This window comes from Phascolarctos cinereus, unplaced genomic scaffold (genome assembly GCF_003287225.1).
Source record: "Phascolarctos cinereus isolate Bilbo 61053 unplaced genomic scaffold, phaCin_HiC Scaffold_726;HRSCAF=1367, whole genome shotgun sequence".
Classification (NCBI taxonomy): Eukaryota; Metazoa; Chordata; class Mammalia; order Diprotodontia; family Phascolarctidae; genus Phascolarctos; species Phascolarctos cinereus.
The window spans coordinates 65,373,676-65,396,626 of NW_027556098.1; the positions used below are offsets into that span (position 1 = coordinate 65,373,676).

General features: G+C 39.7%; 1 protein-coding gene and 1 pseudogene across 1 annotated transcript in view; one reads left to right on the forward strand and one right to left on the reverse strand.

Annotated features, from left to right (window-relative positions):
• Nucleotides 1-5,897: 5,897 nt before the first annotated feature.
• LOC110201689 (actin, cytoplasmic 2 pseudogene) lies at nucleotides 5,898-6,764 on the reverse strand (annotated as a pseudogene).
• A 7,430-nt stretch (nucleotides 6,765-14,194) lies between these two features.
• Nucleotides 14,195-22,951, forward strand: part of CFAP47 (cilia and flagella associated protein 47) — an 890,592-nt gene continuing 881,835 nt past the window's right edge. Inside the window, 1 exon segment of the mRNA XM_078146130.1 lies at nucleotides 14,195-14,660. Coding sequence (XP_078002256.1) covers nucleotides 14,508-14,660 — 153 coding nt within the window. The 5' untranslated portion in view covers nucleotides 14,195-14,507.

The following is a 22,951-nucleotide window of genomic DNA, read 5'->3' on the forward strand; positions in this document are numbered from 1 at the left end:
ATTCTAGTCAGTTCTATCTGTGACTTTTTTACTTAAAGGTAACACCTGTAGACAGGTTGTATCAAGGCAGTACGGTACAGTAGAAGAGGGTTCAATGTGGGTTTAAATCCTGACTCTGACACTTCATATCTGCATGAACTTGGACAAGTCACTTAATCTTGCTATGGCCCTGGTTTCCTCATTTGTAAAACAAGATAGTTGGATTACATATCCTTTCAGGTCCCTTTGAACTTTGAGATTCTACCACTGTGTGACCCAGGAACAGTCATTTATTTTCTCTAGGTTTCCGTTTTATTGCATGTAAAATGAGAAGATTTGACTAAATGATTTCTAAAGTTTTTATGGGCCTAATTTATATGACTTGTTAAACCCAGAAATAGAAACATTAAGGTACCCAGTAAAACCTTAAAGTGTTATATAAGTATACATTTCCTTAGCAGATAAAAAACATTTTTATTTATTTAAATCTTTATTTAACATAGTTCTTTTTAAAAAATGTAAATGGTATTTTATTTTTTTCCAAGTACTTGTAAAGATAGTTTTCAACATTCATTTTTTTAATAAGATTTTGAGTTCCAAATTTTTCTCCCTTCCTTCTTTCCTTCCCCTTCCTCAAGATGGTGAGCAATCATATGCAATCATGTTAAACATATTTCCACATTAGTTGTGTTGTGCAAGAAGAAACAGAGCAAAAGGAAAAACATGAAGAAAACCAAAGAAAGTGAAAATAGCATGCTTCAATCTGCATTCAGACTCCATCAATTCTTTCTCCGTATGTGAATAGCATTTTCCATTATGAGTCTTTTGGAATTATCTTGGATCATTGTATTGCTGAGAAGAGCTGTCTACTGGAGTTGATCATTGCACAATGTTGTTATTACCATGCCCAATGTTCTCCTGGTTCTGCTTACTTCACTCAGAATTGGTTCATGTAGGTCTTTCCAGGTTGAGAAAAACCATTTTTAAGGAACTTAGAATACTTATATACCTAATATCTAGCTTTGAGCTCTTTGGTGAAAACTTTTACTTATCAATCTCATTCATTTGACATTGAAATTATATGTAAAGCATATTAAGAGGACTCTGGCTCTCATGCGGCTTGTGGCCTAATAAGAGTGAAGGGATATGCATAAATAATTATGATGCAAAATGGAATCTTCTGGGATTTCATCAGAGGGAGAGATTGCTTCTAGTTAGGAATGATCATAGGATCTAGTCCAATCTGAATTTTTTTTCATTACACTCATCACAGATTTTTTTTTGGTGGTTGTTGTTACCAGGACAGCTTTTAGATTGTCTCATTATTCTTCCGTTCTCACTAGCTCTTTGGGGGGAAAACATGCCTTTGATTCTATTTCAATTTAGTATTATCAGAAGTATTCTAGTAGTTACCTAGGTCAGATTGTAAATTCAATGAAAGTAGAGAAAGAATTGAACTGAGAAGGGAAATAATCATTGATGAACAATGGCTTTCAGAAACACCATGTTGGGACTATTTTCATACTGAGCTCAGCTACAAACCACACACATACATCAACCCCATTTTGAAGGGAGTTGATTGTATCTTAAAAGTCAGTAGAAATAAATATCTTGCAATCCAATAAAATCTGATCCAGGAGGTCAGGCTACAAAACAAGCCCCAGCTGAAATGCCAGCATTAGCCATGTAACTCATTGATCCAACACTAATCAAAGGCTGAACTGCTGAATAAGGTCCAGTAGGATAGAGAAAAAGCTCCCACTTGAAACTTCCAGATCTTGCTTCATAACAACCATAAAGTTAAAGGTGGACGTGAAGAAAATAGGGTTGAAAATCACAGGATAGTAAGGAGAAGTTGAAGTATGTGGACAATGTGAAAGAAAATCAAAGAATGAAGTAATGAGAAAATCTAAAGCAGTGAATCCAACATTAAATCAGGATAACTGGTAGAGAAGACTGTGAATCAAAATGGAAGAAAAAGGAGATACAAGTGATTCAGGAAGCAAGAGGCGAAATCCATGCGGCAGAGGTGCTAAATTTCAAAAAAGAGATTCATGCAGAAAAGTGTTTCTAGATTTTATAGCGATAAGGCAGTAAAATCACCAAAAGAGTTATAGAGTAATTATTCTTTCAAAGGAGCCACAAAAAAGAAAGTTACATTTTAGAATTCTGCAAGTAGGAGCTATCGGACCTTTGTTCTCACACTGGAGAACAACTCGACGTTGGCAACTTTTTGAACTTGGTCATTTACTGTGCTAGCCTAGAATTAGGAATTATGACTTATATTAAACACTTAGGAAGTGTTTGTTGAAATGAATTTAATTAGGAGTTTGTGGGCGAACTAGATAGAGACTATTGTGGTCTAGAAAACCCAGAGGCTTTTTAGACTTAGTCTTTCACAGTCCAATGACCTGCTTATGCCCTAGCCATGCCACCTTCTTCTATCTATCATTGCCTTCCCTTCTCTCCTGCTCTGGGATCTTCCATGTGTGGAAAACTGGCTAGAAACTTCCAACAAACAGGTTTTCCCCTGTGACCTTACAGGTGGGAAACCAAAAATCTGCCTAAGAAGGATCCTATCCTTTCTTTTTTTTTTTTGCTTTTAGATAAGGCAATTGGGGTTAAGTGACTTGCCCAGGGTCACACAGCTAGTAAGTGTCAAGTGTCTGAGGTCAGATTTGAACTCAGGTCCTCCTCAAGGCTGGAGTTTTATTCATTGTGCCACCTAGCTGCCCCCCATCCTTCCTTATAAAATGCCTAAGTTGCCTTGATCCTTGAGCTGCCTTTATTTATATGAGGAAAAGGAACCAGGAATCTCAGAGAGCTTGACAAAATGATGAGTCAAGTCCTGGTAGCAGCTTCTCAAAAGACCCCATTGATTTCCTCCCTTTGAAATCACTTGGATTAAGGCTTAAGGCTCCTTGATGAGATTCCTGGTGATATTTCCCCCCTTTGGAGGGTGTCAGTCCTGTACCCAGTGGGTGGGGTGCTGAGCTGCCCTATTTTGGAGGTGCAAGTACCAGGTCACATGGGGGCAGTAGGCTGTCATAGTTTTAGAGGTATTACCTGGTCTCTCACTTTGGAATGTGTATGCTTCCCTAATAACATTCTTCACTTGTCCCTGCCTCCTCCTTTGTGTTTCCTTGGGTAGCTCTAGTTAAGCCACGTGGCCTGTTCTTAAATGGATTAAGTAAAAGGTACTTTGCTTTTTATCATTGAATGGCTAGTCCATGTCTTCTGTGAAGTCCCTCTAGTTCTATCAATGAATCCCAGTAGAGATATTTTATAGAAGGTCCTAGCTGTCATCTCTGAAGACGTGGAAAACATCAAAAAGTAGTGCAGATGCCTACAAAGCATCTCTAGCTTCCTTGAATCATTTCTTACAGATCTATCTTTTGTGAATTTGTCTACAACTTTCTTAAACTTCTTAATATTTTAAACCTGTACCACTGCTTAGGGTAATGAGTAAGCTTTCTACCATAAGCTATATAAACCTATATAAAAAACCCTATATAAATTATGTATATATGAATGCATCACAATTATGCATATTTAGCATATATATATATATATTCCTTATATCAACTCAATTTATTAATTATCTGCTACATTCCAGGTACTATGCTAAGCATGGGGGATAAAAAGAAAAACATAGTTCCTGCTCTCAAGGAGCTCACAGTCTAATACGAGACAGCATGCAAACAATTATAAAATGAGATAATATTTCTAAGCACTTTTCAAACCTTAAAGTGCTATATATATGCTAACTATTGTTATCATTTTTATTATTACTTACAAATAACATATATACAAGATAAACTGGGAGTAATCCCAGAGAGAAGGAACTAAGATTAAGGACAGGGAATGGTTTCTTGCAGAATGTGGGACTTTAGCTGAAACTGTGTCTTTCAAGTTTCTAGTGATCCTGCCTAGTTCCGATATGCTAGGATTTGTTGAACAAGTCTCAGATTTGTGTTCATCCTAATCTTAACTTTAGTGTCTGCCAGAAATTTTCTAATTTTCCTAGGAGTTTTTATTGAGTAGTGACTTCTTACTCTAGGAATTGAAGTCTTTGGGTTTTTCATATTCAGTATTGTGTTCATTTGCTTCTGTACGCTATATTCCTAATTTGACCCACTGATCAATCTACTTCTTAACCAGTTCTGGGTCATCTCTAGTCATCCTTATCTATATCTGGCCACTAGATCCGGACAGCTCTGGAGGAAAAAGTGAGACTGGTGACTTTGCACAGCCCTCCCTCACTCAAATCCAATTTAATACAAGTCGTGTCATCGTCTCTCTGCTGTCACGGTCCTCTTTGAGAACAAGGACAAACCACACACACACACACACACACACACACACACACACCACACACACCCCTTTAGTGTATAAGGGAAGCTATTTCCTGGCCACATAGATGTTTGAATAGCCAAGGCAGTCAGGCAGGGGGAAGATAAGCTTCCTATAGTACACATTTTCTGCACTCTATCAGTGGAGGAATTCTTTTCACATTTCACTGAAAAAATTGAGACCATTCACTAAGATTTCCTTCTCCTCTCCTCTTCATCTCAAATGTCTCCCTCCCATTATCTCCTCTTCTTCCCATTTTACACTGAGATCTCCCTTCTCCTTGCAAAGGCAAACCTCTTTACATGTTCCCTTGGTTCGAATCCATCCTATCTTCTTTGGCAGATTGCTTCTTCCCTCATCCTCCTCTTTATTATGACCTAGAAAATCATTATTAGACACAAACATTTCCTATACAAAGAAGGCCAGAAAAAGAGATTGGCATATGAAACTTCAAATATTTGACATATACTTTGCTTTTAGAAACTATTAAATTTGATGTGATAGTATCAATTCTGCCAAGCTTGTCTGTGTTCGCTTCTCTTTTCTGTGTATTATTTAAACTTTTCATTGGTGCTCTTTTTTTTCATCATTACCATTCCCCTTCCTCCACTCCCTCATCACTCTTTTCTTCCCCCTTACTTGTAACAACAAAGAATAGTCAAGGAAAGTAAATATGTGATATATTTATCCTGGCTGAAAACATATGCCTAATTCTGCAGTTTCAGGCCACCACTTCTTCAGCAAGAGTATAGGTATGTTTTCATCATCAAGAACTCCCTGATCACCAGTCACCTTCTTGGGTCTTACCTGCTGTCTTTCTATCCCTGTCTACCCATTCTCATAACTCTGCAGTTCTGGAACTATGGTCAAATCAACTCTGTCATTATTTCTTTTTTTTTTTCTTTAACGTGTGCACTTTTATTTGAACTAGTCTTACGTTAGTGCACAGGTAAAGCTCCTCCTCTCCCCCAAGTACTGGCACCAATCTCATAAGACTTGCAGGGAGATTATAAAGTCTTCATTCACATCTATGTTGGGAGCAGGGAGGGAATTTAGGGGGGCATTCATTGTGGCTGACAATTTAAAAAAAAGGAACAAGTATTAAGGTGGAAGATACAAAAAGTTTTTTTTAAAGGATTACATAATTTACATGTAAAGCAATACTAGTACCTTCCCACCCCGCCCCTCCCCATCTGGATTTTTGTTACCTAGTTCCTTTGCTCTAGCAGAGGATAGACTTCATAGAGGCTCGTTACTCTTTAACAACAATATACAATATTTGGAATGATTATTTAAAAAAAAACAAATGTACAATCAGAGACTTGAAAATGCACCACAGAACTTTGGGGATGTTTGCCTTCAACATACTTAGACTGCTTGTCACCTTCACTGTTCCAGTTTTTAAACCCTGAGTCAAGAGCAAAAAACAAACAAACAAACAAACAAAAAACCCCAACCCACCAACCAACCAAACAAAGCCATGCTGATCTCATCTCTTTCTTTGGGGGGCCATTATCATGTTACACCCTTTGACAAAAAAAAATAAACAATCACAAACAGTTCATTTAGAAGCATTTGCAGTGGACAATGGAGGGCCCAGATTCATCATACTCCTCCTTGCTAATCCACATCTGCTGGAAGGTGGAAAAAGACACCAAAATGGAGCTCTAATACAGACAGAGTATTTGTGCTCAGTTGGGACAATGATCTTGATTTTCATTGTTCTGGGAGCTAGGGCTGTTATCTCCTTCTGCATCCTGTCAGCAATGCCTGGGTACATGGTGGTACCACCAGACAATACAGTATTGGCATATAAATCCTTATGGATGTCAACATCACACTTCATGATTGAGTTGAAGGTAGTGTCATGGATTCCACAGGATTCCATACCTAAGAAAGATGGTTGGAAGAGAGCTTCTGGGCATTGGAACCTCTCTTTGCCAATGGTGATAACCTGACCATCAGGGAGCTCATAGCTCCTTTCCAGAAAGGAGCTAGATGCAGCAGTGGCAATATCCTGCTCAAAGTCTAGGGTGACATAACACAGCTTCTCCTTGATGTCATGCACTATTTCCCTCTCAGCTGTGGTAGTGAAACTGTACCCTCACTCAGTCAGGATCTTCATGAGATAGTCAGTCAGATCACAGACAGCCAGATCAAGCAGGATGATGGCATGGGGAAAGGCATAACCTTCATGGATGAGCACAGTGTGGATCACACCATCATCAGAGTCCATCACAATACCAGTGGTATGAGTAGAAGCATACAGGGACAGCACAGCCTGGATGGCTAAGTACATGGCTGGGGTGTTGAAGGTCTCAAACATAATCTGAGTCATCTTTTCTCTGTTGGCTTTGGGGTTCAGGGGAGCTTCTGTAAGCAGCACAGGGTGTTATTCAGGGGCCACATGGAGCTCATTGTAGAAAGTATGATGCCAGATCTTCACTATGTCATCCCAGTTGGTGACAACACTATGTTCAATGGGGTACTTCAGGGTCAGAATACCTCTCTTGCTCTGGGCCTCATCCCCCATATGGTCTTTCTAGACCATACCCACCATCACACTCTGATGTCTGGGTCACCCAACAGTGGAAGGGAAGACAGCTCTAGGGGCATCATCTCCTGCAAAGCCAGCTTTGCACATTCCAGAGCCATTGTCAACAATGAGAGCAGCAATGTCATCATCCATGGCAAACTTTGAAGTGGTAAGTTTAAACCCATAACAGAGAGAGGAGGTGGTGCCATACCTGGAGGCAGGGGGGAGGCAAGTCCACGCTGGGTGGAAGAGCTCACAGCTCTCTGTCATTATTTCTAGGAGAGGTCTGCTCCCCCACGTTCCCACTCACTAGTCATAATTTTCCAGATCAACATGGCCCTACATGGCCAGTACTCCTCTAAGAGTATTGTCTCTCTCCATTAGAATAGAAGTTCAAGGACAGAGATTATCTTTGTTTCTATATATGTATCCCAGCTCATAGTAAATGCTTTGGGTAAAATTGTTGGTGTCACCCCAAACCAGTACTAGAACCAGAACCAAAATCCCCAAACCCAAATCATAACTCAAACCCAATACCCTAAATTTAGAAACCAATGAGGATTTATTGAGTTAGCCAGTAAGAGAGCCCCATCCACACCCACAAAAGAACAAAACTTGTATAGGTTTCTATTCAGGTAAGAGATGGATTGAGTATGTTGACCTTAGGATTGCACAAAGTCTTTTATTTGGGGCTAGTAGGATAGGAATAGGGGATATGGCATCCTGTGATTGGACAGGCTTGCTGCTAGGCAAGTAACAGGAAAATTATTGCTTGTAACTGTACCCTAATAGATAGGACTGTCCTTGCTGTTTCAGCAGTAAGGAAGGTTGCAGACAGTGTTAGGGTTGCAATACAAATAGGGCTAGAGTCAAGATAGAGGAATTACAGACAAAACAGTACTGTTTTAGCTTTCTTTGCTACCCATGATACTTATACATGCTATGACATATGACTTCAGAAAGGGCTGAGGAACAGTTGATATGGTGTCTGCCGCATATGAAACTAAATTTCCACTGTTTACAGCTTGTTTTTTAAGTATATTTCAAATTTACATGGAATGCTTCATGAATTTGTGTGTCAAAAAAGGATTTGTGCCCTATGAGCAAAGCAGATTTGTAGTAGCTCAAAAGAAACGTGAGATGCACAAATTTAAAAACATCTCTACCCCAAATGTTCATCTGGACTATTTGTGCCCAATCTATTACAGAGTCTTCTGAGCTTATATCAGTCTGCTCAGCCACAGTTAGACATGCTGTATCTTGACCCCAACATAGTGATGTCATTTTGGTCCTCTTTGAGAATGAAGGACAACCAACCAACTGACCACACATTTATTCATTCATTCATTCATTCATTCATTCATTCATTCATTCATTCATTCATTCATTCTTCTGGAATCTTGATTCACCATTACATTCATTAGAGTTCTTAAGTTTTTTCTAACGTCCTCGCAATGTTATTATTGCGTAGATAGTTCTCTTGGTTGTTCTCACTTTAATATGCAGCAGTTTATACTCGCCTTCTAAGGCTGTCATTTTAGTTGTCTTACAGCAATATTCCATTACATTCACATACCACAATATGTTCTGCCATTCCCCAGTGATGGCTATTGTTTTTATATATTTACATCAATTCCCTGTATACCTTGGATATTAGAACAATACTAAAGAAATTTGTTGTAATTTTTTTGTCAACTGTTTCCCTTCTAATTCTAACCACATTTTGTTTCTACAAAAACATTTCAATTTTACATGGTCAGTTTTACCTTCTGTGATCCTCTTGTATGTCCCCCTAGCTATGAAAGGTATTTTCTTCCATTTTCCTCTAATTTATGATGACCTCTTATATGAATGAAAACATTTATTAAATGCTTACTATGTACCTAAACATTGTGCTAAGTACAAATACAAAAATGAAACAAAACTGGACCTCAGGGAGCTTACAATTTAATGGGGGAAACAAGTCATATGGAAGTTAGGTAGCTGGTAGAGGGAGTCATGTTTTGGGAAATCAAAAAAAAAATTTGAGTGGAGTAACAACCATTTACATATTTTGTGGTAGTGATAAAAGCATTGTTCTCAGAAGGAGAGCTGGAAAGTAGGCGATCTCCCCAGAAAAGAAAGGATAAGAAGTTATGGATATGGCTAGAAGGTGAGCAAATCAGTGGGGGTGAAGAGGGCAACTCAAAGTCATATACCTAGGTAATGTATTCATTTGTAACTTATTTCAGAATATGGTATGATATGTTTATCTGCTAATTTCTTCTAGCATGCTGTCTAGCTTTCTTACCATGTTGCTGTTGTTGAAAAGTAAGTCCTTACCTTAGAATTTGGAAGTCTTGGGTTGATAAATACTATTCCACTATATTTAACTGCTCTGGCTCTTCTTTATCTGATGTTTCATTGTTCATCTTTTCTATTTTTTTTTTAACAAATACCAAATTGATGTGATGATTACTGCTTTATAGTACAGTTTGAGATCTGGTAAAGGCCTCATTGCTTCCTCTATTTTTTATTATTATATTTGGAAATTCTTGATAATTTTTCCTCCAGATGAATTGCTATAATTTTTATTGTTGGTTTTCTTAGTATGTTATTTTATTAAATAGTTTTGGACTAACTCCATTCTCTGGCTTGCTGGAAAAAATCAACACATTGATGGGGACTTCTGAACTATGGTTTTGAGTGGGTGAAGACACATAGAACCTGGGTTATCCTTGTCAGGGTTCCTTCTGGGGGAGTTGTGAGGGGCTTCCAGGTATTTGTTTACAAACTTCTTGTACTTGTTTATAAACTTCTCCCTCATTCAACATCTCTTACTATGAGTTTCATCCTCTCAGTTACTTTACTTGTCCTTTCCTGGCTCTGTTATATTTTTTGAGTTCCAATAATGATCACTGTATGTTATGTGAGGGTTTCAGATACACGCGCACCTGATTTTACACGGGATGCGATAATGGTTTTTATTTTATTTTCATACCTTTCATGATAATCAGAGGCATTTTGTTGACTATTTTTTGGGCTACGCTATCAAATTAGGCCAACATCTTTAGGGAAAAGCCAACAACGACACCAGATTCTTTTTTTTTTTCTTTTTTCTTTTTTTTTGCTTAGGCAATCAGGGTTAAGTGACTTGCCCAGGGTCACACAGCTAGTAAGTGTCAAGTGTCTGAGGCTGAATTTGAACTCAGGTCCTCCTGACTCCAAGGCCTTTATCCACTGTGCCCCAATGACACCAAATTCTAAAGCTCACATTTCATTGTCACCTCGTTAATTCAGGTTTCATATCTTCGATGAAATGAAGCATTCATATGTCATTGGATAGTTAAAAGGAAGTTTACTTACCCCTAACATAGCATGGATATACAATATCACTTACTTCAAGTAGATGCAGCCCTCCTCATCTCTATATGAAGATGTGTCTGGTTAGCAGGGCAGGGTTGATATGGTCCTCAGGGATCCACCATGTCAGAAAGGCACCAACACCACATAGGTGAAACTTTCTTTTTATGACCCTAGGTGGCTAGGAAGCCATGTCAAACAGCCAGAAGTTACCAGCCTTACTATCCAGACCCTTTAGGAAGATTGCTTTGGCAGTCAAATGGAGGATGTACTGGAGTAGGGAGTGACTTGTGTCAGGCAGACAAATCAGTAAGTTATTGCAATCGTCCCGATGTGAAGTGATGACAGCCTACACCAAGGTGAGTGACTGCATGTCAGAGTAGAGAAGGGGACATATACTAGAGATGTTATGAAAGAGGAAACAATCGCACTTAATATATTGAATATGGGGGATGAAAGACAGTGAGGAGTTGAGAATGACATTTAGGTTGTGAGGTTGGAGAACCGGGAGAATAGTGGTGCTCTTGGCGGTAATAGGGAAGTTTGATAAGGGGGTAGGGGTTTGGGGGAAAGATAATAACTTCAGTTTTGGATATATTGAGTCTAAAATATCTACTAGTTATCCAATTTGAGATTTCTAATAGGCAGATGGAAATGTGACACTGGAGTTAGACTACGCTAGATAAACAGATTTGAGAATTGTCCGCATACAGATGATAGTTGGATCCTTGGGAGCTGATAAGATCACCAATGAAGATAACATAGAGGGCAAAAAGAGGGGGCCCCAAGATAGAGCCTTGGGAGACACTCACAACTAAGGACCACGAGATGGGTGAAGATTTAGCTAAAGAGACTGAGAAGTCAGATAGGTAGATGGAGAGCTAAAGAGGAGTTACAAGGCATTTCCAAACCTAAATCAGATTGCTGTTTGGGACAAAAGACTTTCATTTATCTTGAGATACTGTAAATTCGAAGAATAAACAATCTTAGCTTGGGACATTCTGCCTGGCTTTTGTTTGGAGGTATTTTAGATAGAATTTTCAATAAGTGACTTATAGCCTAGGCTATGAATAAAAAGCTGTGAACCTTACCTTAGGGCTATGCTAATATGCCATAATTAAAAAGGTGTTAGGTTTGGAGTCAGAGGTTGTTGTTTGGTCATTTCAGTCATGTCTGACTCCTTGTGACCCCATTTGAAGTTTTCTTAGCAAAGATACTGGAAGGAAACTGAGGCAAACAGGATTAAGTGACTTTCTCAGGGTCACACAACTAGTAAGTGTCTGCAACTGGATTTGAACTCAGGAAGATGAGTCTTCTGGATTCCAGGCCCAGTGCTCTATGCACTATGGCGCCACCTAGCAGAGCACCAGAGGTGGCAGAGGAGTCATAGGATCAGGATTCAAATCCCAGCTCTGGGACTTAATAATACCCTTGTGATCTTTGGCAAATCACTACTGGCCGGAAAAGCCCTATCTGTAGCCGAAGTTACTGAGAACTCCAAGCGTGATGAATCAATTTATCAGGGAGTCCAGGGGTCCCTAATCAATTGGATCTAAGATCTTCCTCATGTTTAAGGACCCCTACTGCCTGAGGGTGGCCGGTATTTCTACAGATTGAGAGCACACCAAAATTAGAACGAGGCAGTATGATTTTATGATTGGTTAATACCAGAAGTGGGGAAAACTTCTACAATCAATCACAACCACTTTGTCAACAGGCCTTTCAAAGGCCATCAACTCCAGTTATTTCAGCCAGGGCCAACATCCTGGGGCCTTCCGTAGGTCATAAGACCCCAGTGTTTGACCAACCATATCCTAGGGTCCAAGGAAGTTATGGTTTTGAAGCAAATGTCACTAGTGGCGGCAGTAATTCACAGGGGTAGGGGTGAGTATTGCACCAGAAATGAACTTTATTACAGAGTGGGGGAAATAATATAGTAATTATTCTCTTATTACATTTGTTTTGCTTTTGTTTTTTTGCTAGGCAATAGGGTTAGGTGACTTGCCTAGGGTCATACAGCTAGTAAGTGTCAAATGTCTGAGGCCAGATTTGAACTCAGGTCCTCCTGATTCCAGGGCCGGTGTTCTATCCACTGTGCCACCTAGCTGCCCCCTCATTACATTTCTAATTAACAATATGAACCTACCTGATAAATATAATAGAATTGTCAATACATGGCAAATTAATCATAATTCTTATCCTAACAGTATTAACATACATTAATTAACTTAAACTTAATTTTATTCTGCTTAATTCACTAATACAATCATTGATACCCGTTAAACCACAATGAACTGAGTAAATGCTGATTAATTTGAGTAGGGGGTATCAAAATCATTGTCACATCATCTGACTCTAAGCTCTCTGGGCCACAGCTTCCTCATCTGTAAAATGAGGGTATTGGACTAGATGAACTTTGGAGGCCCCTTCTAGCTCTAAATCTATATTCCCATGATCCTAGTCACTGAACCTAAGGTGACAATACCGCCACATTTAGCTCTGAAAAGAAGGTACCTCACCTGAAGATTATAGCGGAAAGCCAATAGGTGGCTAGCTGGAGTGAAAGTGAGCAGATAAAAGACATGGTGTGATGCATATCAGGCAGCAGAGGAGATGCAACAATGTCAGAAGTCTCAGAAGAGCAGCATGATCTTATCATTAGAAGAGATTAGAGGCCCTGGAGCACCAGAAGTATGAATTGTACCTGCCCCCCACCACCTCAGTGTGTGCTGGCTACATCTTCCCTTTGTGTATAACCCCTACCCCCCAACAATGCTGATGGATGTCCACTTTTTCAACTGATTGTGGATGAGCCTATGTGAGGGGTGGGGTGGAGTTGGTGAGAGGTGAGACAGAAGAGAGATGTCTCAAGTCTTCTGTGAGCTCTTCAAACTTCCAGTGATTCTTCTGGCTTTCAGCTTTGTTAGAGAAGACAGGCCATTCCAACTTCTTTTTAGGGCCATGAAGGGAAAAGACTCTGGGAAGAAGCCAACATGTAGAACCTAAATCTTTCCTTATTCTGATCTTGTTACATTAGACATGACAAGGAATTTCCCCTTGGGTGAGATCTGGGATTCTTTTGGTTGAACTGAGTTGCCTCACATCCAATAGAAGAATTCTTTCACTTTGTATTGTCTGGTATATATTCTCATATGTATACTTTTCCTGACTTCTGTTTTGCTGTCCATTTGGGTAAATGAATTTCTTTGTTTTTTGCCCTTTGTTCATTGTGGAACTGGTGGAGCTTTGTATATAAAGATTGGGGTCCTCCTTTCCCTATTAATGTATAGTGACTAGAGGTTTAGCCTGAATCTTAAAATGACACTCCCTAGCTTAACAATATTTAGGGGAGCAGAAAGATGTCTGGCTCAGTACCCTCTTTCTCTGAGTAAAGCGTAACAGTGGCCCCAAGGCCCTAACTTTTTGTTTCTCCTCCTGGCGGGAATTAAAATCTCCCTTGGAAAAGGGTCCAGGGAGAAGAGGTTAGAGATGTCTATTCTGCCTCCCTTCCAGCCATACAAGGACATATCTATTCTACATGTGGGGGACAGTCTTGCTACCGAGACAATCAATAAAATAATAAATCAAGACCTGATTTGTAATGTAAATGCTCAGCATATTCCCAGTGACTCCTTTCAAATATTGATTAAAAAAAAAACAAATCAAGAAACCCATATGAATAGCAAAACGAAATAAATTCCACGCATATTTGTTACAAGGATTTTATTGTTTGATTTTCTCTCCTACCTTTCCCACACAATTAAAAAAAACTTTTAAATTGTATGTTTGGAGGGGAGGTGGGAGAGAAAATAAATGCTTAATTGAAAAATAAAATAAAATGAAAAAAAAAACCCACCCACACATACGCATACACTTACACCCACACATGAACTTGAACACTTTCCAGGATTAGGAATATGAGATGAATGGTGGCCACAGCCTTCCCCGTCTCTCAGTCTTAGACTAGCCCTCCATCCTTTCCCGCACTCTCTTCTTTCCTGTCCAGTCTTGCTACTTTTCAGGGATTGCTAAGCAACTGCCCGTCAGGAGCTCTTAAGAACATTCTCTCTACCTTCTTTCTACTTCTCTGAGGTAGAGGCGCCGGGTAAACGCCCCGATCCCACCAGGAATCATGCGCAGGAACGTTGCGCCAGGACTAGGCCTGTTGCTAAGCGACGGTCCCCACGCTTGACCCCTGCCCCCAGAGGAGTCTTGGACAACGGGGACTCTCCTTTTTTTTCTTTTGCTCCCTTCTCCGGGCTCCGGAGTCTGCCTGCTGTCTCTTCCCCTCTGAGCTATGGAAAGAACAGTGCTGTCCTTGCGGTTCTGCCCGTCGGAGGTGCGCTTTGCCGACGTGCAAGTCGGGATGATTTATAGCACTGAAATCAAGGTGCAGAACGTCGGTCGGAGCAACAAGAAGATCCGCTTCCTGGGGCCCCAGGACTCGCAGGTGATGAGGGCCCGGCGGGGAGGACGGAACGGTTCACGCAGGAGTGGACCCTGGAGGCGGAGGGCAGCCGCCCTGAAGACACTCTGCCCCCCCCACCCCACTTCCCCACAACCTTTCCTTTCTGTTCCTCCCAGAACTGCCCATCCCCTCCCGGGAACGTGCTCTGCTGGAGAGGGGTCCAATCCTGGACCTTCCACCTCCTCCAGTCAGTCAATATTAAGCACTTTACTATGTGGCAGGCTCGAGGGTACAAAGAAAGGCAAAAACAACCCCTGACCTCAAGTAGGGTACCTTGAGGCAACATGAACGAATGAATACAGCATTTTTGAAGCACTTACTATGTGCAAAGCACTGTGCTGAGCGTTGGGGATGCAGAAGGAGAAGACCAGTTTCTACACTCAACGAACTCACATTCTAATGGGGGGCGGGGGAGAGACAACACGTATGGAAGATTTCAGAATACAAACGACCATGTACATACAAAATAAATAGGCGATAATCTCAGAGGAAAGGGGCTAACGTTAAGGGGAAAGCCTGTTGGGTTTTTTTTTTTAATAGAAGGTGGGGTTTTAATTGAGTCTTGAAGGAAGCCAGGGAAGCTAGGAGGTAAAGGTGAGGAGGAGAATTCCAGGTCTGGGGACTGACAATGAAAATGCAACACTTGGAAATGGAGTGTACTGTGCAGGAAACACAAAGGGGGCCAGTGTGGAGGGGTGTGAAGTGTAAGAAGACTGGAGAGGCAGGAAGGGGCCGGTTTGTGAAGGGCTTAAAAAGCCAAACAGAGGTTTTTATATTTGGGGAGACTCTGGATGCCCCTATTGAGTAGGGGTGTGATATAGTCAAATCCCAGCTTTAGGAAAATCACACAGCTGACCAAGCAGTGGGCTATTGCAGTTGTCCACACCTGTGCTAATGAAGGCCAGAACTAGGGTATCCACTATGCTAGCCAAGAGAAAGGGAGGTAGAGGATAGAGGTTGTGAAGTGAGAAATGATAGGACCGCCCTCTGTCCTCAACCCAACGCTGCAATGATTTTTGTTGGAAAAGGGAGAAAGATTAGGGGAGATGCTGCTAGAATTTCCCAGAATGCACCTGGCCTGATGCTTTTTCACCAGGGTATATGGTAGGTCTGGGGGATGCTCTGGAGTTATTGCCAGAACAGTTCCTGACTTGTTAGCATTTCATGGGTGTATATATATATGTATTTGTATATCTTGTATTAGAACCTAAGATGGTAAGAAATTTTCCACCCTGTGTCCTGAGATCTGTGCATTCTGTACATTCATTCTATACGGGAAGGGGGAAGGGAACAAGCATTTATTTAGCTCTATGTGCTAGGTATGTGCTAAGCATTTTACAAATATGATCTAACAGTCATCCAATCACTTTTAGGCATCTTAGCATAGTAAATAGAAGGCTGGACTTGAAGTCAAGAAGATCAGTACCAAATTTCCACCTGAGACACTTAGCTGTGAGTCCAAGGGCAAGTTACTTATCATCTCTGAACCTCAGGCAACTCTGTAAAGACATAAATTACCTGTTTTGGTTAGGTAGGTCCCAGCAGAATATCAACTCAGTAGGGGCATATATTGTTCCCTTCTTTTGCTTTTCTATCTCCTGGACCTAACACAATATTTTGCATATAGTAGGTGCTAAATAAGTGTGTGTTGAATGAATGAGTCCTTTACATAATAATAAAATACTGGAAAAGCACCTGGAGTATTTGGAAGAGTAGTAGGCTGAGTCAGAAGACCTGGTTTGTGCCAGCTCTGCCCTACGAGAACTTCAGAAGTCATTTAACTTCTCTCAAAATCAGTTTTCTCATCTAGAAAGTGGGTATAATAATACTTGGACTCCCTACTTCATAAGGTTGTTGTGAGGAAAGCACTGTGTGAACTTTGAAGCACCATAGCAATACTGCATTATTTTTTTGTGATTATTACTAAGGTCACCTTTTCACCAAACTGAAAGTACCAGTTTATTGTTCAATAATTTTGATTGGTATCTGTTTCCAACATAGAATGGTTGTAAGATTTCAAGTGTTCATTCTTAATGGAATTGGAGGAAGGCAGCAAGTAACACTGTTGACTCTTCATTTTTTCTCAGCCCGCATGTCCAGTCAATTATCCAATCTTGCCTTTTTAACTTTTATCACATCGCTCACATCACATCTCTTTCTTACTCCTTGCACAGTTGGCACTGATTCATGCCCTCACCACCTCAATCCTAGACTACAGCAAGGGCCTTCTCATTGGTCTCCCTATCTCAGTTTTCCCACTAGAATCCATTAATTTTCCTTAAGCATGAATGTGACTATGTCAGCCCCCTAACTAAACTCTAGTGGTGATCTTTGGTCTAAGAGAGACTACCAAATGACCATCCTTTTATTAATAACCTGCTGGCCTTATTAACAAAATGATTAAATTACCCAGAAACTGTGTCTCTCGAACCTTTTTAAATGTCACAGTTATGGCTAACCACGAAGGGATCAGAACTTTTCACTCTAGATTCTTAACAAGGAACTTCCCCCAATTGGGCCCATGTGGAGAGTTTCTCTGCAAGGAGAGTTCTCCATTAGGACTCTGGCCACAATCTGACTCTTCCTTTTACCAATTCGAAAAGGTGAAGAGCAGCAGGACAGGAAGGAGGGAAGATGAAGATGCTTTTACTCTGATGTTATTCTATAGCAGTGTCAACAGTGCCAATACTATTATAGTAATTGCAGACAACCTTGGCATTGGAGATCATGGATGCTATGGAAACACAGCGCTAAGAACTAATATTGACAGGATAGCCAAAGGGAGAGTGAAATTCACTCAGCACTTAGCTGCATCTCCACTATGTACACCAAGTAGAGCAGCTTTCTTGATAGGCTGTTACTGTGCCTGATCAGGGATGGCTTCATGCTCTAAGGTTGGAGTGTTCTATTTTCAGCTTCTTCAGGTGGTCTGCCTACAAATGAAATCACTTTTGTTAAGGTTTTGAAGAACTAGGGCTATTCTACAGCCTTGAAAGGAAGGTGGCATTTGGGATAAACTGTAACAGCAGAGATAACTTCTGTTGCCTCCCTTTAAATCATGGTTTTTGATCACTTCTATGGATTGTCAGTGACGAATTTGAGAGATTGAAAGCCAGGGTAAGGCGCTGTGTTTACCATGGCCATTCATATGTTCTTTTTATCCCCTTGCAAATTGTTGGCATTGCTTTTGTCACTTTAGAGGGACTCAATTGCCTTGGCCTATTTGAGCACCCTCACTGGGGATTCTTTTCCTATCTTTTATTAGCAGCCACTATCATTGGACTCTTAGCCTGTTTCTTTAATTTTTTTCCTGCGTCTTGATGAGGGACCATGAGGTTGTATAGCAGCCAATGCCTTATGAAAATCTCTCTCAGAGATTGACCAGGGAAACTCTCAAGTTCATAAACAGGTTGGTGTTGCTTGCATACTGGGCTTTTTGCTCATGAAAACTGGCTAAAACATACATTTCCATTATGACAAACACTATCTTTATTTTAGCCTTCTTTTCTCTTCCATATTGAACAGATATCTAGATATATCCAATAGCATATGAGAAGGGCACTTGGTCTGAATAAAGTAATAATATGAAAAATTAAAAAAAAACTCCAGTGGTTTTCCGTTACCCCTAGGAGCAAATATAAGCTCTGTTTGACTTTTAAATCCCTTCACAGCCCAGTCCTAACCTATTTGTCCAGGCTCATTATCATTACTCACCTTCCCCAATCCCATGATCCAGCCAAACTGTCCTTGCTGTTGCCCAGTGTTGTACTCCATCTCTTTTCACTGGCCATTTGCCTTTCCTGGAATACGTTCTCGCCTCACCTCCACCTTAGGCTCTACTTTCTACACAAAGCTTTCATGATACCCCCCAACTACATTATACTTAACTACTTTGCATTTATTTTGCATTTATTCTCTATATTCTTATATATGTACATATTATCCCCCCTGTCAGAATGCAAGCTCCTCTGTCTCTATCTTTTTCTTTTTGTCTTTATATCCCTAGACTCTTGCAGAATTCCTGGCATATTGGCTCTTAATAAATACTTTTTGATTGATTGATGGTAATTAGTTAGTTCCCAGGCAGACTTTTGGTCAAGGAAACAACTTAGGAGAAATATTGTAATATTTTTGAGAGATTAGTAAATTAATTTTTTGATACCCTGGTGAGTCTGAAAGGACTTCTTTTTGAAACTCAAACTTGAGTGGGATTAAGACCACTTAACCAAATAAAAACTCAGAGGTATCTCCAGGTAGAAAACAGAAGGTTTTATTCTAGCAAGTCTCTCCTGAAAATTGGGCGTCTCCTACCCAGGGCAGACTGGTGTAGAGAGGCGAGGAACAAACAATAGCGAGCAGTACATATGGTCTTAGACAAAACCACTCCAAAAAGCCCCTCTCCCCACCTCATTGGCTGAGGCAAGAGACCTCACAGTCTATATTTAGAACCAAGAGATACATTTTACTCAAAACTTGCTTGAGAGCTAGAAGATTGCCTTATTGGTAAAGTTAAGGCACAAAACAAAAGGAGGGGGTTACAAAACAAGGGAGGGGGGTGGGCAGCTGGTGCACAGCCCCCATTCCCCAATAACGAAAGTGAAACTTAGGCCCAGCTCATGCTGAAGCCTTACTACATTTTTGGAGCATAGCTTACATCTCACATGAGAAGCTTTCATTTGTCCCACTCAAACTGGTAGTAAGTCAACTCATTTCCATATTAGGTGATGGGTTTACAAAGTTTGCCATTGTTCCAAAGGAGCTTATACTGTAATGAAGGAAGGAGAATTACTCATATAACTATGATAAAAAGAAATATGAGAGAGGTACAAAAGAGAGATCTAGGCATAAGGCTATGATAAATATGAGGAGAAAGGGATTACTATGACTTTGGGAATTAGGATTTATGCTAGGGAAAACTTCATAAAGGAGGTGACATTTGATGGGGCCTTGAATGAAGCAGATAGAGTAGGGATCGGCGGAATCCATTCCAGGTATGGGTACCAGAATAAGCAGAGGTACAGACACAGCAGAGGCCAGAGTAGGCTCTTTGATTAGAATGTAGAATGTCTTCAAGGTTATTATTTAATTTTAAAGGTTTTTGAAAGAATATCTTATTTTTTTTGATGTATTGCTTTTGCAACATCATTTCTGAATATATTTCTCCCCATTCCTCTCTACTCAGTGAGCCATTCCTTGTAAACAAGATTAAAAAAGAGGGAAAAAAAGCATTTTAGCAAAACCATCCAGCTTATTAACCATATAGGACAGCATATGAAACATTCTGCACTACTAGTCTCTAGACTCTGCCAAGAGAGAAGGGAGGTGCAGTTTTCAGCTCTTCTGTGGGACCAAGCTTGGTCATTATAATTATACAATATTCAATTTCATGTTTTTCTTGTTTATATCACTAAACCAATGATCTCTTAATTGTCATATCCAATGACCTTTTCTCAATTCTCCTCCTCCTTGAACTCTGTATAGCATATGATTGTTGACAGTGTCATATTAAACATTTATTATATGCCAGGCCCTGTGGTAGGCAGTGGAGATGAAAGAGAGTGGAGACAAAAGAGAGACAGTCCATCTCTCAAAGAGCTTATGTTCTGCTGGGGGCACTGATGTATATATAAATAAGCACATACAAAAGAATACAAAGTAAATTTTTGTCCAGAGCAGGCACTACCAGCTGAGGTTGGAGGAGGGTAGGGAAAGGAATATGCATAGACCTAATGCAAAAGGTGGTACCTGAGTAGAGTTTTGAATGACACAAAGGATTCTAAGAAGCAAAAGTAAGGTTGCGTAAGGATGGCCAGCGCAAAAGTTAGGAGATGGGAGGGGTGCTGGATGTGGTAAATAGCACAAAAGTTAGTTTGACCATAAAGCACGGAAAGGAGAGTAATTTATAATGAGATTGAAATGTAGGTTGAGACAAGGTTGTGCAGGCCTTTAAAAGCTAAACATGGGGCAGCTAGATGGTGCAGTGGATAAAGCTCTGGCCTTGGAGTCAGGAGGAGCTGAGTTCAAATCCAGCCTCAGACACTTGACACTTACCAGCTGTGTGATCCTGGGCAAGTCACTTAACCCTGATTGCCTCACCAAAAAGAAAACAAAAACAAACAAACAAACAAAAAATCCACCAAAAAAAAAAGCTAAACAGAAGAGTTTACAGTAGGTCCTAGAGCAACAGGGAGCCACTGGAGTTTACTGAGTAAGGGGAGTGACATGGTCCTAACTTCACTTTAGGAAAATCAGTTTATAAATATTATCTCATATAACTAGTAAGAGTCTGAGCTTGGCTTTGAACTCAGGTCTTCCTGACTCCAGATACAATGCCTATCCTCTACTCCATTAAGCTGCTTGCTGTGTATGTGTGGTGAGCTAACTTTCATATTTCAGAAACAATACTTTTATTTTAATTAAGAAAGCATTTGAGTGGCACTTGGGTTGTAAAATAGGTGATCAGGATGAGGCTTGGGTCCCTAAATGGTGTTGGGTCATGTGTGTTAGACTACTAACTGGTTGACTATGATGATCTTATTTCAAGATTTTTATTGTACTTATTATTTGGAGAGAGAACAAAAAAGACCAGTCAATGAATTGGTATCTTTGCTTGAGAAACATTTTGGAGAAGACCTCCAAATCTAAATGTACCATGCAATATCCAGATCTACTATCAGCTCTAATGTGCGTTTTGCCAAGTGAAGAATTATTGACAGTGAAACCATCAACTTGGAATTCAGATGAAGAAGACAAACTTAATGGTTCAGTCATCAAAGATCAGGCCTAGCCTAATGGGAGACCAGCAAGGTGGTGATCCTCCATTTGAATGAACTTTTTTTTCCCCCCTGATTCATGAAGATATTGATAACATTTTTATTTTAATTTATCCTTTCTTTTGAAAGAGTATGTCCACGTATTTTCAAAATATGAAGCTTCTCTTGAGAATCTTCAAGTATGAAAAGTATTCTTAAATACCTGTGGAGATCTGAAAGTGACTGCTGTTTTTCTAGGATTGCAACTTGGATGACATATTCTGCTATATTATTTGTAAATGGGATAGTAGAAAAAAAGCTACAAAGGAAAAAACTTATTTTAATAATGAAAAATGTAGTAACACCTGATTAGTCCTGAAAATATTTTCTTGCCAATATTGCACATTGAATTTGAATAAAAATTTTGTCAAAGCTATGGATTGAGATGATATAGATTTCTTTTGAAAAGATACAATTTCTGAGAATCAGCAAAGTTAAAACCTAAGAGGGCGTATTGATGTGTCCTTAAATAAGAGAAGAGATAAAAGACTAACATTATGAAGAACAATTGAATGAAGCTGAAGGAACTGCATGGAAATCATTTTCAAAAGTGATCAAAAACTTTTTTAGGCAACTACAAACAAAAAATTACCAAGATCCTTAGAGCTTTAAGTTATAGAATATTACATGTCATGCATGATCTAATTCTTGAATTCACATTTGGATTTGTTCCTGGAAAACTTAGGTGCTCTCAGTGATGACTATGAAGGATGTTTCCACCAATAAATCTCCATAATTGATGTTCTATTCACTTAACCTTTCAGTCAGTTGCCTGACTTTAAGAATATAGTCTGCTGAAGAAAACCATTTGCAGAAGCCTGCTTATTCCTTTCTCACATTTTCATCAAGGATATTCTTAATACATGTTTAAGTCATTCTTATAAATTTTTTTTTTAGCATTTGGTAAATAAAAACAAAAAACAAAAAAACCATTTCCACAATAGAAAAATGATACTAATGCAAGTATACTGGTGCTGCCGAGTGATGTTCCACAGGTGAAATAAAATGGAAAATGATCAATAGGTACATTTAATTGACTTAACAAGTACTATTTTGCTTAAAAATATATGAAATTGTGAATTTACTGAAAATTGTGACAGACAAAATTGGAAGACATATTGGAAATGAGGGGGAAAAAAGACTATAAGGTTCACCTATTTCACAGATGTGAAAGAAAAAAAAACCCAATCGTTTGTTGTTGTCCAATGTATTTATATCAAGATTGAAATAAAACAGAAGGATACATTTGCCAAAAGTATTTGCCACTGTTATGGAGGATTTACAACATAGAAGCCAAATGAAAGAGGCAGTCACTCCTGTTTATAGATGCCATTGTGATGATTTGCACCAAGCCCTGGAGGACTGCAAGGCCTCTTATATGAGACTACTAATCACAAGAGAGTTTGGCCTATCTGCTGAGGAAAAACCCAGTGGCTGAAAAATACTTATTGGCCATGATAA